This window comes from Suricata suricatta, chromosome 17, assembly GCF_006229205.1.
Source record: "Suricata suricatta isolate VVHF042 chromosome 17, meerkat_22Aug2017_6uvM2_HiC, whole genome shotgun sequence".
Lineage (NCBI taxonomy): Eukaryota > Metazoa > Chordata > Mammalia > Carnivora > Herpestidae > Suricata > Suricata suricatta.
In genome coordinates, this window is record NC_043716.1 from 22,825,482 (window position 1) to 22,839,146 (window position 13,665).

General features: G+C 38.0%; 1 protein-coding gene across 5 annotated transcripts in view; it reads left to right on the forward strand.

Moving 5' to 3' along the window:
* Positions 1 to 13,665, forward strand: part of ACACA (acetyl-CoA carboxylase alpha) — a 279,134-nt gene that overhangs the window by 121,071 nt on the left and 144,398 nt on the right. For all 5 annotated transcript variants that reach the window (XM_029929349.1, XM_029929353.1, XM_029929351.1 and 2 more), the window contains 9 exons: positions 531 to 612; positions 1,047 to 1,192; positions 2,006 to 2,156; positions 4,069 to 4,203; positions 4,572 to 4,718; positions 5,059 to 5,247; positions 5,929 to 6,029; positions 6,706 to 6,794; positions 11,917 to 12,041. In XM_029929349.1, coding sequence (XP_029785209.1) covers positions 531 to 612; positions 1,047 to 1,192; positions 2,006 to 2,156; positions 4,069 to 4,203; positions 4,572 to 4,718; positions 5,059 to 5,247; positions 5,929 to 6,029; positions 6,706 to 6,794; positions 11,917 to 12,041 — 1,165 coding nt within the window. The remainder of the gene's footprint in view (positions 1 to 530; positions 613 to 1,046; positions 1,193 to 2,005; positions 2,157 to 4,068; positions 4,204 to 4,571; positions 4,719 to 5,058; positions 5,248 to 5,928; positions 6,030 to 6,705; positions 6,795 to 11,916; positions 12,042 to 13,665) is intronic.

Below are 13,665 nucleotides of genomic sequence, written 5' to 3' on the forward strand. Positions count from 1 at the left end.
TATATATATATATATATATATATATATATATATTAAAAAAAAGAGCACATATGTGCAAGCTGGGGAGGGGAAGAGAGGGAAGGATGGGGGTCCAAAGCAGGCTCCATGCTGTCAACAGAGCCCAACGTGGGACTCAAACTCACAAACTGTGAGATCATGACCTGAGCCTAAGTCATTTGCTTAACTGAGGCACCCAGGTGCCCTTCCACCCCCTATTTTCCAAGAACACAAATAGTAGCATCCTCTGAAGCTGTTCACAATTTCACTTACCTTTTTCATTCAACAGTGTAATTTGGAGAGTAGTTCATATTAGTACATAAATGGTTTCATCTTTTTAATGGCTGTATAGTATTTCATTATAAGGCTTTTTTTTTGTAATTCATGTATCAGTTGCTTACTGATGGTCATTAGGTTGTTTCCAGTCTTTATTTCAGGAAGTGCTACAATTAATAACTTTTGGGATTTTCTTATGAACTTCTGGAACTTTCTAGGAGTAAATGTGTCTCACATTGTTATTCTTGTTCTTTCAGAGGTCAAGTTCTTCCTGCTCATACACTTCTGAATACAGTGGATGTTGAACTTATCTATGAGGGAGTCAAATATGTACTTAAGGTATGCTGATCCCAACTGCAGACTACACCTTACTTTTTGTCTTTCTTTGTTAGCTTGCTTTCTTTAGGTCAAGAGATTGGGGAAATATTTGGTTTACTGCAGGGTGGGATATTAGTGAAATCACAGTCATTATTTGTGTCAGTAGCCTGAAGCAGTATATGATGGTTCTATGAAAGTGTTTTAGGGCTCTTCAAGGTGACATATGCAGCCAAGAGATAAAGGAGTCCGAGAACAACTAGACTAGGGAAAAGCATCTAAGGTCACCCTGTTAGCTTGCAGCAGGGCTGAGCCATGCCCACAGATACTGATGCTAAGAGCACCTGCCTCTCTGACAGATCTTTCTAACCTATATCTTTGAGGTACTGAAATTTTGTCTGGGGCTCTACCTGGAAGGAACACACTGACTTGTCCCTTCTGGTTCTCCTTCCCTACAGGTGACTCGACAGTCCCCCAACTCCTATGTAGTGATCATGAACGGCTCATGCGTAGAAGTAGACGTTCATCGGTTGAGTGACGGCGGGCTGCTCTTGTCCTATGATGGCAGCAGTTATACCACGTACATGAAGGAGGAAGTGGATAGGTAAGGGGCTGTGTGAGGTCCATTTGTATCAGCCTTTCCTCTCAGTAGTCACCACTTTTGGGACTTTTCAGGGCCTATTTGGGTATTCCTTTTTAAGTAAGAAGAATAGTACATATACTTAAAAATTTCAAGAGTACAAAAGTGTTTACAGTTAAAAACACTGTGTCTCTGCCACTCCATTGTGACTAGACAATGAAAAATAAGTTCTTATCTTTTTAATCAACCACTGTTAACAGTTTATTTTTGCAAAAATTTTATACATATTATATATATATATATGTATATATACCTACTGTGTTTTTCTTTTGCATACATTCACAAATAAAAATAACCTTTAGATACTGTTCTAGATTTCTTTTTTTCCCTTAACATCTATCGCAGATTGTTCAACACTGGCCATTCAGTGTTGCTATGACAGTGTAATGAATTAACACATGTAAAGAAAGTGCTTAGAACATTGCCTGACACATAAGGGTTCAAGAAATGTTAGTTATTATATTATCATCATCATCTTCATGTTCATTTTTTTAATAGAGGTGTCTATTCTTTTTAATGGTCATATGGTATTTCCTTATATAGATGTATCATAATTTACTTAATCTGACCCTTATTGAAGGAAATTTGGCTGTGTGCATTGCCAGCAAAGATGGAATGAATGTTCTCTTTTCCTGTTTGTATGTAGAATAAAGTTTGGAGTTTGGAGAAGGGGGATGTGGTTTTTTGTTTTGTTTTGTTTCAGATTGACATATTCTAATGTTCTCCTTTACAACCCATGGTGCTTTATTGGCTTACATACTCCTACTTATTGCCTAGATATCGCATCACAATTGGCAATAAGACCTGTGTGTTCGAGAAGGAAAATGACCCTTCGGTGTTGCGCTCACCTTCTGCTGGGAAGTTAATCCAGTACATTGTGGAGGATGGAGGCCATGTGTTTGCTGGCCAGTGCTACGCTGAGATTGAGGTCAGGGTGGTGGCGGGCTCCCGGGGCACAGGGCAGAAGGTGGGAGAAGCATCTGCTGGGATGGACTAGGACTAAAGAGTAACAGAAAAGAGATAGTGCAGAGCATCAGTTGGCTTAATTGGCTTATGAACACAATTTTAAAAACAAAAAGTTACAGTTTTTCTTTGAGAGATGAGGAATCTCTTGCTCCAAAGACAGATACTAAGCAACAACAGCACTTACTGAGTGTCAGGAATCATGCTACAGGTTGGTTCTACAGAGAAAAAATAAGATAGGTGCAGTGAGGCCACAAAAAAGACAAGTAATGAAATACGAATTCCAAAAGAGTTAAGCACAGAGTGCAGGGGTCACTAAACCCAAATTGGGGTGCAGCTGGTGGATGTAGTGGATAATAGGTGAGGACCTCTTGAAAGAAAGGGGACTTTGATCTTACTTTTAAAAGATAAAGTGGCACCTGGGTGGCTCAGTCGGTTGAGTGTCCAACTTTGGCTCAGGTCATGATCTCATGGTTCATGGGTTGGCTCTGTACTGACAGCTAGCTCAGAGCCTGGAGCCTGTCTTCTGATTCTGTGTCTCCTTCTCTCTTTGACCCTCCCCTTCTCACACCGTCTCTATCTCTCAAAAATAAATTTAAAAAACCCATAAGAAATAAAAAAATAAAAGATAGGTAGTTGGGGCACCTGGGTGGCTCAGCCATTTGAACATCCAACTTTGGTGAGGTCATGATCTTGTGGTTTGTGAGTTCAAGCCCCACGTTGGGCTCCCTGCTATCAGCACAAAGCCTGTTTCGGATAGTCTGTCCTTTATCTCTCTGCCTCTCTCTTTCTCTCTCTCTCTCAAAAATAAATAAACATTAAAAAAATCTTTAGGGGTGCCTTGGTGGCTCAGTGCATTAAGCATCTGACTCTTGATTTCAGCTCGGGTCATGATCTTGCAGTTTGTGGGTCCAAGCCCTGCATCGGGCTCTGAGCTGATGGTGTGGAGCCTGCTTGGGATTCCCCCTCTCTCCCTCTCTCTTTGCCCTCTCTCTCTCTCTCTCTCTCTCAATAAATAAATAAACTTAAGTAAAAAATCTTTATAAGGTAGATAGTAATCTACCAGGTGAAGAAGGACAGGACGAATGTTTAAAGGGAAGAACAGCATGTACAAAGGCACAGAAGAGTATATTTAGGGAACTGCAAGTACGAATTGGTGTTGTTGAGAACTGGCTAAGGTTTAATGGGAAGTGGCAAGCAAACATGCTCAGTAAGTCATCATAACATGAGATCATGAAGGGCCTTATGAGATATACTAAAATGTTTAGGCTCCCCTGGAGGCAATGAGGAGTTTCTGAGGGATTTTACACAGACACCTGATACAATGAGATTTGGGCTGTAGAATGATTGCATTTAGTGACCTCGTTGGAGATGTACAGTGGTAAGGAATTTTGTTGGGAGGCTTTTCAAGTACTCCAGGACAGGTATGATGAGGGCCTAAACCAAAGACATGGCAAAAGAGGAAGATTTTTGACACGTTTGGCTGGGCTTGGTAATTGGTAGATAAGGGAGAAAGAAGAGTAAAGAAAGACTGTCAGATTTTGGCATGGGCATCTTAGGTAGACAGACCAACAGCTAGATCATGGGTATGAGAAGGCTAAACTATTAATTTTAAATATAAAACAAGTAAAACACAAACTAGGGCAAAATCAATTTAAACATTAGAAACAAGAAATGTCAATAGCTGTCATTAATCCCTAAAGCTAGGTCCTGAGAGATTTTCAAATTGCCCTCCTTCTACTTTGTTGGAGATTTCAATGTTATTATTATTATTATGGGTAGAATTAGAGATGGTGTGACTTAGATGTTGAAAGGAAAACTAGCCTTTTTAAAATCATTCATTTTAGTAATTTTATTTATTTTTTTTTTTGCTTTAGGTGATGAAGATGGTAATGACCTTAACAGCTGCAGAGTCTGGCTGTATCCATTATGTCAAACGGCCTGGAGCAGCTCTTGATCCTGGCTGTGTAATAGCCAAAATGCAGTTAGACAACCCTAGCAAGGTCCAACAGGTAAGTAGGAAGTTACTTTTAATATTGCTCTCTAAGAGTTGATTACATGGTAGGGGTAGTTTGAAGGGGCAGGTGATTTCAGTGCTTATTTTACTTATTTTTTCTTATGCTTTTTTCCCCCCATCTCATGCCTTGTGTTTGTGGCTGTAGTGTTATGGAACTAGATTTTGCAGGAATTACTATGAAACTAGTAGTATTCTACTATTGATTTTATGATTTCCTCATGATGCTTCCTCCGTTGACTTATCTTCTTGTAACTGGGCATGGTAAAGGAGGTCTTGATTTTGATGATGACTCTGAGTTGCAGTGTTTGTGTGTTACTTGACTAGAAGGTAGTGGATGACTTGATCTCTCATTGGGCTTGACAGGCTGAGCTTCACACAGGTAGTCTGCCATGGAACCAGAGCACAGCACTGAGAGGCGAGAAGCTCCATCGAGTGTTCCATTATGTCCTGGATAATCTGGTCAACGTAATGAATGGATACTGCCTTCCAGATCCTTTTTTTAGCAGCAGGGTATGAATCATTTCTCTTGGGGAAAGGGTCTACAAATAGGGTACCTTATCTTCCAGATAGTTTAAAAATCACATAAGGATTTTTTAAGAGGGAGGAAAAGAAAGCTATTTGGCCTGAAACTCTCTTACCTTTAGCTGTGGGATGTGGAGTCTTTAAATCCTTGCTGCTTATATGTGTCATTGACTTCACATTTAAATGGGATTTAAACCAGAGATTAAGGGCAGAGTTAGATGCCTGTATTATAGTTTCATAGTAAATACTGCATGATACTGAGTCCAGATACATCACTTTATTTTGGAGATCATTTTAATTTTGTCTGATCTTATTATTTCCTTCTCAGGTAAAAGACTGGGTAGAGCGGTTGATGAAGACCCTCAGAGATCCCTCCTTGCCCCTCCTAGAATTGCAGGATATTATGACCAGTGTCTCTGGTCGTATTCCTCCCAATGTGGAGAAGTCTATCAAGAAGGAAATGGCTCAGTATGCCAGCAACATCACATCAGTCCTCTGTCAGTTTCCCAGCCAGCAGGTATTATAGAGTGACACTTCTCTACTAGCTACTAATTATGGAGTTCATGTTGTGGGATTCTTTCTTGCTTGGATACTGTCTGGATGTTATACTCCTGCCGTCTTGAGCCTTGTGTCCTTCACTAGTTTGTCTCAGGATATAAGCCCAATAACCAAAGTACTATATGTGAAATCTAAAAGTATTTGTGGTTATGAGAAAAGCGTATTGGTCTTTTACTTCATAGAGGTTTATTCTTGGGCCTGTGCCCTAATTAGAGGAATTTTATGAGTTTAAAGTGGAAGGATATTTGTAGTTTTATTAGCAGCCACTTTCTTACTAGCCCAGCAGCATGCTTAATTTTTGCCTGTAAAGCTAATTTACATGTAGGGAGTTAAGCTAGGCAAGTGGGAATAAAGTCTGAACCTTGACCATAAACATTTCTTGCCTGTCAAGGGCCTCTGATAGGATGGTAGCTTTTATGATACACTTATTAGTTCATCTGGGGAAAGTGTGAAAAGAAATAAAAGTTGGTTATTTAACCTAAGCCTCTAAACGATGCCCAGTAACTTCCAGCTGCTCCCAGCATGTGAAAGATGGAAATTATCGTGTTATAATTAAGATTACTGGTGTAATGCTACACAGGCTAATGCTTTAGGTACCTTTGTTGAGTTGGGCTTCTTTTCTTTTCTCTTTCTTCTTTAGATTGCCAACATCCTGGATAGTCATGCAGCTACGTTGAACCGGAAATCTGAACGGGAAGTTTTCTTCATGAACACTCAGAGCATTGTCCAGCTGGTACAGAGGTAGTTACATGTAACTCCAGATTCACAGACCTGTTCATACCCCTACCTTCCTTTCTCCTAAGTACTCACCAAGAGATTTATCTCAGGTTTGACTTGTTAGAAAGTACTTGCGTCTTGTGTCTTGGAAGATACAGGTATTTCCTAAATACCTTAAATATCTAAATAAATATTTTAGGACTATGAGCTAAAATATTTCTGATGACTTTTTTCTGTTTTACTTCTTTCTGTGAATTATTAAAGCACAGAAATTTCATTCTTTTTCCTTGTAATTTTGATGAAACTCTTAATTTTTCTTCTGGCGCAGGGCAGAGTAAGACACTCATTCTTCTTAGCTTACATAGCAAACTATTGGACTGAAGGAACATTCACAGAACATTTTCAACTCTAAGATGCTCATAAATTTTTCAGATATCCCATAGCCTGAAATTTCAGGAGTGTAATGATTATTTCTACTTAGCAGTGGGAACTGAACCAGGGTGTTGTTAGGTAGGGCTGTCAAGTGGTTTTTGGTTTTGTTTTGTTCTCCTTTTTTCTTTTCTTTCTTTTATTAAAAAAAATTGTCTAGAGGCAGGTTTCTGAAGCTTTGAATTCAAGCTATGGACTTATTTGAATAGTCCATTATCTAATAGTGTTAGCCTTTCAGGTTTTTCAGTGGAGATCTTTTCTGCTTGCCTAGGTACCGAAGTGGCATCCGAGGCCACATGAAGGCTGTTGTGATGGATCTGCTACGGCAGTACCTGCGAGTAGAGACACAGTTCCAGAATGGTAAGCCTCTTCCTGAGGACTCTGTTTCTGAGAAAGGTTCCCTGTAGGACCTTTGGCAGCTGAGCCAGTTCATCCTGTTACTAACACCTGCCATTAACAAACTCTTCCCCCGTCACCACTTTATTAAAAACTAAACCTCCAAATCCCACTAGTGACAAAGAAAGAACAACAGAGACAGCTTGATGAGATTGTAAATCCGGTGTGCCTTCTGGGAAAGGGCTGAGTTAATTTTTCTAGTGAAGATTAGTATTCCCTGTTGATGTCTTCTTGACCTTGTTTAGTGAGAGTTGGTTGAGTCATGACCAGGTTGAAATTGAAAAACTCTATCTAAAGAGCTTGCCTCTTGGCAGCTAATCCACGGATTGAACCACAGCCATCTAAAAAAGGCTCAGATTTTCCAGTACTTTTCAGTGTATCATTTAGGTGGAATTTATCCCTGGCTTTCTATGAAGAGCTTCATTAAATGATGTATGAAGTCTCTAAATGTGAAACACCTCTAGCTAGGATTTTAAAAGCTACATACTGCTCATATTGCTTCCTGCCACAAGGTGGCAGTGAAACATAGAATTTGAAATATCACTTAACATTTTCTTACATATTTTGCTTCCTTTTGCATCTTTTAAAGGATGACTGGGCCACAAATAACCAGCAAAAATCCTCAAGTAAATATAGCAAACTAAATCCATCAGTGTATATACAAAATAATATATCACAACCAAATTGTCTTTATCCTACTAATGCAAGCTTAATTAATATTGGAAAAACCAGCTAATGTAATTTATCATCAAAGAAATTCAAAGAGGAAAAAGCATGGTCACCTAAAGATATGGGGGAGACCCTTGACAAAATTTAATATTCATTCGTGAGAAACTCTTGGCAAATGAAGAATAAAATGGAACTTCTTTAAACATGTAAAATCTTTCCATAAAAAAGTCTGTAGGAAAAATTGAAAGCATTGTTGAGAGCATTCTCTTTAAGACAGGAATAAGATGAGGGCACCTACTTTCACTGCTGCTATTCAGCACCATACTGTATGTGCTACCCAGTGCAAAAGGTATATAAACTGGAAAGGAATAAGAAAATAAACCTGCCACTATTAGATATGATATGACATGATGTCTACCTGGAAAACCTAAAAGAATCCACATGGGGCGCCTGGGTGGCTCAATCAGTTAAGCCTCCAACTTTGGCTCAGGTCAGATCTCATGTTTGTGGGTTCGAGCCCCACGTCAGGCTCTGTGCTGACAGCTAGCTCAGAGCCTGGAGCCTGCTTCTGGTTCTGTGTCTCCTTTTCTCTCTGCCCCTCCCCCTCTCATGCTCTGTCTCTCTCTGTATCAAAAATAAATAAAACATTAAAAAAAAAAGAATCCACATATTTATTATTATAATTAAAGTCTAAAAAGGTTGTTGAATACAGAATCGAATGTATTTTAATTTTGTATGTCTATATAGTTCAATTGTTTAGAAAAGCAGTTTAGAAAAATATGCCGTTTAAAATAGCAACCCAAAATATAAATACTAAGGAAGAAGTCTAATAAAAAATGTACAAGCCTCTTTTGAAAAAAATTATAATGAGTGAACAATAATAATGAAAATCTGAATAAATATCATGGTCTTAGATTGGAATGTACACCTGCAAAGTATTGATTCTCCCAGATTTCATCTGTAGATTCATTGATGTTCCAGTAAAAATTGTAGTAGGGTATTTTCATGGAATCTTTCAAGCTAATTCTAAAATTTACATTCAAGGAAAGTCTGACAATAACCAGGCTACTTCTAAAGAAATACAAGGTGGAAAGATTTTTTTCCAATGAAATATCAAGGTTTAATCTAAAGCCATATTAATAAAGAGATTGTGATATAGTTATAGGGAAAGATTAATAGACCAACAGAACATAGTAGCCCAGAAACAGATCCACACATATATGAAAATTTACATTATAACAGAGCAGGCATTATAGATCAGGTGGAAAGGATAGACTTTTCAGTAAATGATGCTACTACAATGGCTTCTTTGCAAGACCAAAAAAAGAAATCAGATCCCTACCTTAAACCATACACACAGAAGTCAATTCCAGATGAGTTAAAGATTTAAATGTGTTCTAAAGATGCAAAAGTACTAAATTTTTAAGAGAATAGCCTTATGACCTCAGGGTAGGGAAGATTTTGTCATAGAAGACACACAGTGTAAACTGGAAAGGAAAAGATCAATTAATTTGACCCCACTTCAGAGCTTCTGTTGATGAAAAGATGCCATAAAGAGACTGAAAACATAAGCCACAAAGTGGGAGAAGGTATGTATAAAACCTACACCTAAAGAAAGGGGTTAATAAATAAGTAACAGACAACCTCTTTGAAAAATAGTCAAAATATATAAAAAGATAATTCATAAAAGGGAGGATACAGACAATCCACAAATATATGAAAAGATGTGCAATCTCATTGCTAATTAGAGAAAGCCAAAAGCACACTGAGATTGCCAAAAATTAAAAAGATCATCCTCCACTACTTCTGTAAGTGACGGTGCAAGTTTCTGAAGTGCAAACTATTTTGGAAAACAGTTTGTCAGAACTTTAAATAAAGTTGAATCTTTTATGTATTCTTCAACTTAACAGTTTTGTCTTAGATAATAAACTCTAGAGAAACACACGTGTTTGTAAGGAGATACATATGGGACTATTTGTGGCAGCACTGTTCATAATAGCAAAATAGACGGGAAACACTTCGAATTACACAACTAGAATAAATAATTGAATTCTAGTATATTCCTACAATGGATTACTATATGCAGTGAAAGTTGATGAACCAAGTTATACATATAAACTGAAGGATGAATTTCAGAAACAATGTTGAGACATAAATGGAATAAATGTAAAGAAAAGCAAAAGCAAAAAAAACGGAAAGCAAAAGAGTGAGTAACATAAAATTCAGTTTAGTAGGTATTCCTGAGGGGGGGAACACATAGGATCCTTCAAAGATAATTAAAAATGTTCTAAGATAGATGGTAGTTATGTGGGTATTTATTTATTCTTCTGTATGTATATCTCACAATAAAAAGTTTTTTAAAATGTGGTATCATTACTTTCTTTCTGCTTAGTATCTCTGCTGTCTCTCTTGGGTAAATATTCTTTTTATTTGTCCTCGTCCTAGTATATACCAAGATATATTTTTATTATCTCTTCAAAGTTGTCTCTATTAGGAAAAGTATGAATTTACGTAGGACAACTAATTTTTAAATAGCGTCCATTTTGTTCTAAATAGGTTTTATATGAAATTGTCAGTTTTTTAAAATGTTTACTTATTTTGGGAGAGAGAGAGAATGTGAGGGGGGAAGGGGGAGAGAGAGATGGAGACACAATCAGAGGCAGTCTCCTGGCTCTGAGCTGTCAGCACAGAGCTGGAAGTGGGGCTCAAACTCATGAACCATGAGATCGTGACCTGAGCTGAAGTCAGACATTTAACCGACTTAGCCACCCAGGTGCCCCGAAATTGTCAGTTCTTAATTAAAATATATCTGAATTAAGTTCTTTATTCAGATATATTTAGTTTCATTTTGAAAAAAATTTATATTAATCTCTAATATTTAAAATAGAGCCGAGTTACCTGATTGAACGTAGTCAGTATTCCAGGTATCCATAGGAATGCAGTCGAACTGTCTGGTTTGTAATTTAAAATGGAATCTGAACTAAGATGAAAATCCGTTAGTATTTTCATGATTTCATAAAATTCTGACCTTGAGTCTATTGAAGCACTAATTCTCCTTTACTTGGAAATTTAACTCTGGTTCTGAAGAATATTACTTATATGCCATAGTAGATATCACTACAGTAAACTTGAAGCTTATGCTTCTGTGGCAAAACATAGGTCTCCCACCCAGAACTAACCTGCCCCTGGTGGGCTTATGAAGGGTCAGTAAAAATGTACATGACTGTACTCTCCCTACAGACCTTTTGACTTAATGCAAGGTTCTCCTTGATCTGTGCCTTAGTTTGGATTTGGAATGCCTAGTGGTTATTCAGCTATTTCATGGATTCACAGGGCGAAATGTTGATTTCAGAGGTAGCAGCCATCCCTCTTACAGACACTGATAAGTTTGTGTGGCTTTATTTTTGAGCTAAAACTGTTCCATATAGTTAGGAGCGCCTGGGTATCTCAGTCAGTTAAGCCTCCATCTCTTGATTCCAGCTCAGGTCATGACCTCACAGTTGTGAGATTGAGCCCCCTATTGGGCTCTGCGCTGGATGTGGAACTGCTTGGAATTCCCTCTCCATCGACCCCCTCTTCCAAAATAAAAACAAAAACCTGTTCCTTATAGTTAGGGTGAAACATTTTCAGTGAGTCAGACCTGAAACCAGAATCTCAACCTGGGGCAGACTTTAAAGATCATCAAGTTTAATGGTATTGACATTTCTTTTTAAGCAACAGAATCATCTCTTTCTAAGGAAATCATTCCAGGAAACTAAATGGAAGTTTAGAGTAAGGGTTGGGGTAGGAATTACCACCAACAGCTCAGTCTCTAAGATAAACTTTCCTTCTACCTTTATTTTGTCAGGGGTGGGGGATGAAAATGAGGTTCAGAAATGTAAAGTGATTTGCCAAGAACCACATAGGAAACTGGTAATAGAGCTAGGCTTTAAGCCCAGATCTTATACCAGGTTGCCTGACTCCTAGTCCAGCATTTCTTTTACTAAACCTCACTGCCAATTCTGTACAAATCCATCCAAGAAATTCTTTTTTTTTTTTAATTTCTATTTATTAAATTAAATAGAAATTAAATTTCTCTTGAGAGAGAGAGAGAGAGAGAGAGAGAGAGAGAGAGAGAGAGAAAGAGAGACTTCCCTCTGTCTCTTAAGAGAGGATCCCAAACTGGCCCTACACCACCAGTGCAGAGCCAGACATGGGGCTCCATCTCACCACTGCAAGATTATGACTTGACCCCAAATCAAGAATCAGACGCTTAACCAGCTAAGCCACCTAGGTGCCCCTATCCAAGCAAATTCTTCAAATGTTTCCTTTCACTGCTTATCAGGTGAATTATAGACAGTAAAAACAAACAAATAAAAGCATGTAAATGTGAATACTCATCCATGGATGAGGGCCAGTTCTTTTTTGCTGCTTGCAGGTCACTATGACAAATGTGTGTTCACCCTTCGAGAAGAAAACAAGAGTGACATGAACACTGTGCTGAACTATATCTTCTCTCATGCACAAGTCACCAAGAAGAATCTTCTGGTCACAATGCTTATTGTGAGTACCATTTTTCAGAACCTATAAGGATGTGATGTTATTGAGAAAATGTTTCTCCTTCTGAGGTTCTGTGGTCATACGAAAAGCTCCTTGTCTTTTGTAGTTTTGGCACAAATGGTGCTTGGGTTGTAGATGAACAATTTCTCACCTCTACCTCTGTCCTTGACCTGAAGGAGCCTCCTCCTGTCAGGAAAGGGTTGTTCTGGCTATTATGCATTCAATCATGCACAGGAACTCAAATCTCTTGACTCTGCTGAGAGATGCCTTGTGCTTCCTGGTGCCGTTCATGACAGTAGCTTTAAAGTTGAGTCTTATCTAGCCAGTATACTTTTTCTCCATAACTCTTGTTTTTTCCATGAATATCAGCAATGAGTGTTAGGTCCCAAAACATAAGAATGAAAAACAGTGTTATAAATCCAGTACTGACCCTCACACCAAAGAAATTTAAATTTATTCTGCATCATCTTTGGTTCCTTTCTGTTTTACTTACATAGAACTCCAAGCTCAGATTCTTGTAATGGTAGTGGATGCATGTTTTTGTCCCTATAACCTCGTAATATGAGAACTAGTAGAAAGTGGGAGTGAGAGGTGAGAATGTGAATAGAATTAATGTATATTTGACCAGTGGGTAGAATTTCTGTGGACCTAAGGATTTTTAAACACAATGTATAAGTCCTTCATTCCTAGATACTTCTGATTGAGTTAGTTCTTGGTATCAGAGAACAATAGGACTATTCTTAGAGACCCCAACTCATGAACAGCCTTGTAGCTGCCTTTTTGCCTTTTTTGGGGACCAAAGTACCATTTTACTTTCTTCTCTTGTCTTTTTGTGGAATTGGCATTTTTGTTACCTTAATTCCATCCTTTCTTCTTGGAGGAAAAAAAAATACTATAAATTGCCACTGCTGCTTTTTATTTCATAGTTTAGAATAAAGGGAAACTGCCTACCTCACATTTGTGTTTAACAACAGTGCCACAACTTCATGTCTGCCTAGCTGGTTAACTCTCAAGGACAGAACATTTTTTTTAGAATAACCACTTTTAAAACCATGTAATTACAAGGAGAGTTCATTACCTTTGCTACTGTAGAATGGCTAGATGGTGAGGAAATCAGAAGATGCATTTGAAAGAAAAAAATATATATCAGCAGTATATATTTCAACTTCCCCAAGTGACAGGTTTCAGCAAAGAAGTGCTATTATCTCTGGCAATTTGATGATTTTTTTTTTCAATCAAAAGGAGGAAAAAATCTGACTAGTTAGATTTTTTTTTAATTTTAATACAACGATTGCTAATTCTCATTTGGATAAAACAAGACTTTCCAGCAGAAAAGGGTAATGAGGAGGGAGTGGAAGAATCTCTCAGTTTGGACCTAAAATGGGGTGTATTTGCCTTTTTAGGGAGCTAATGATGGTAAGTTTTCATTTTATTATGATTACCTTTTTAAGGACTTAACAGTTTTCTGCACTAAAAATAGACCAAAGCCCAGAATCCTTGGAGCAGCAGAAGAGTAATGATCGTCCAAGACTGTCGCCGGGTTTCTTAAATTCTAATTTGTAAGATATAAGGGCTCGGCTCGCTCCTTTTGCGGAGTGATTGTAAGTAACGCTTGCCTTAAGAATCT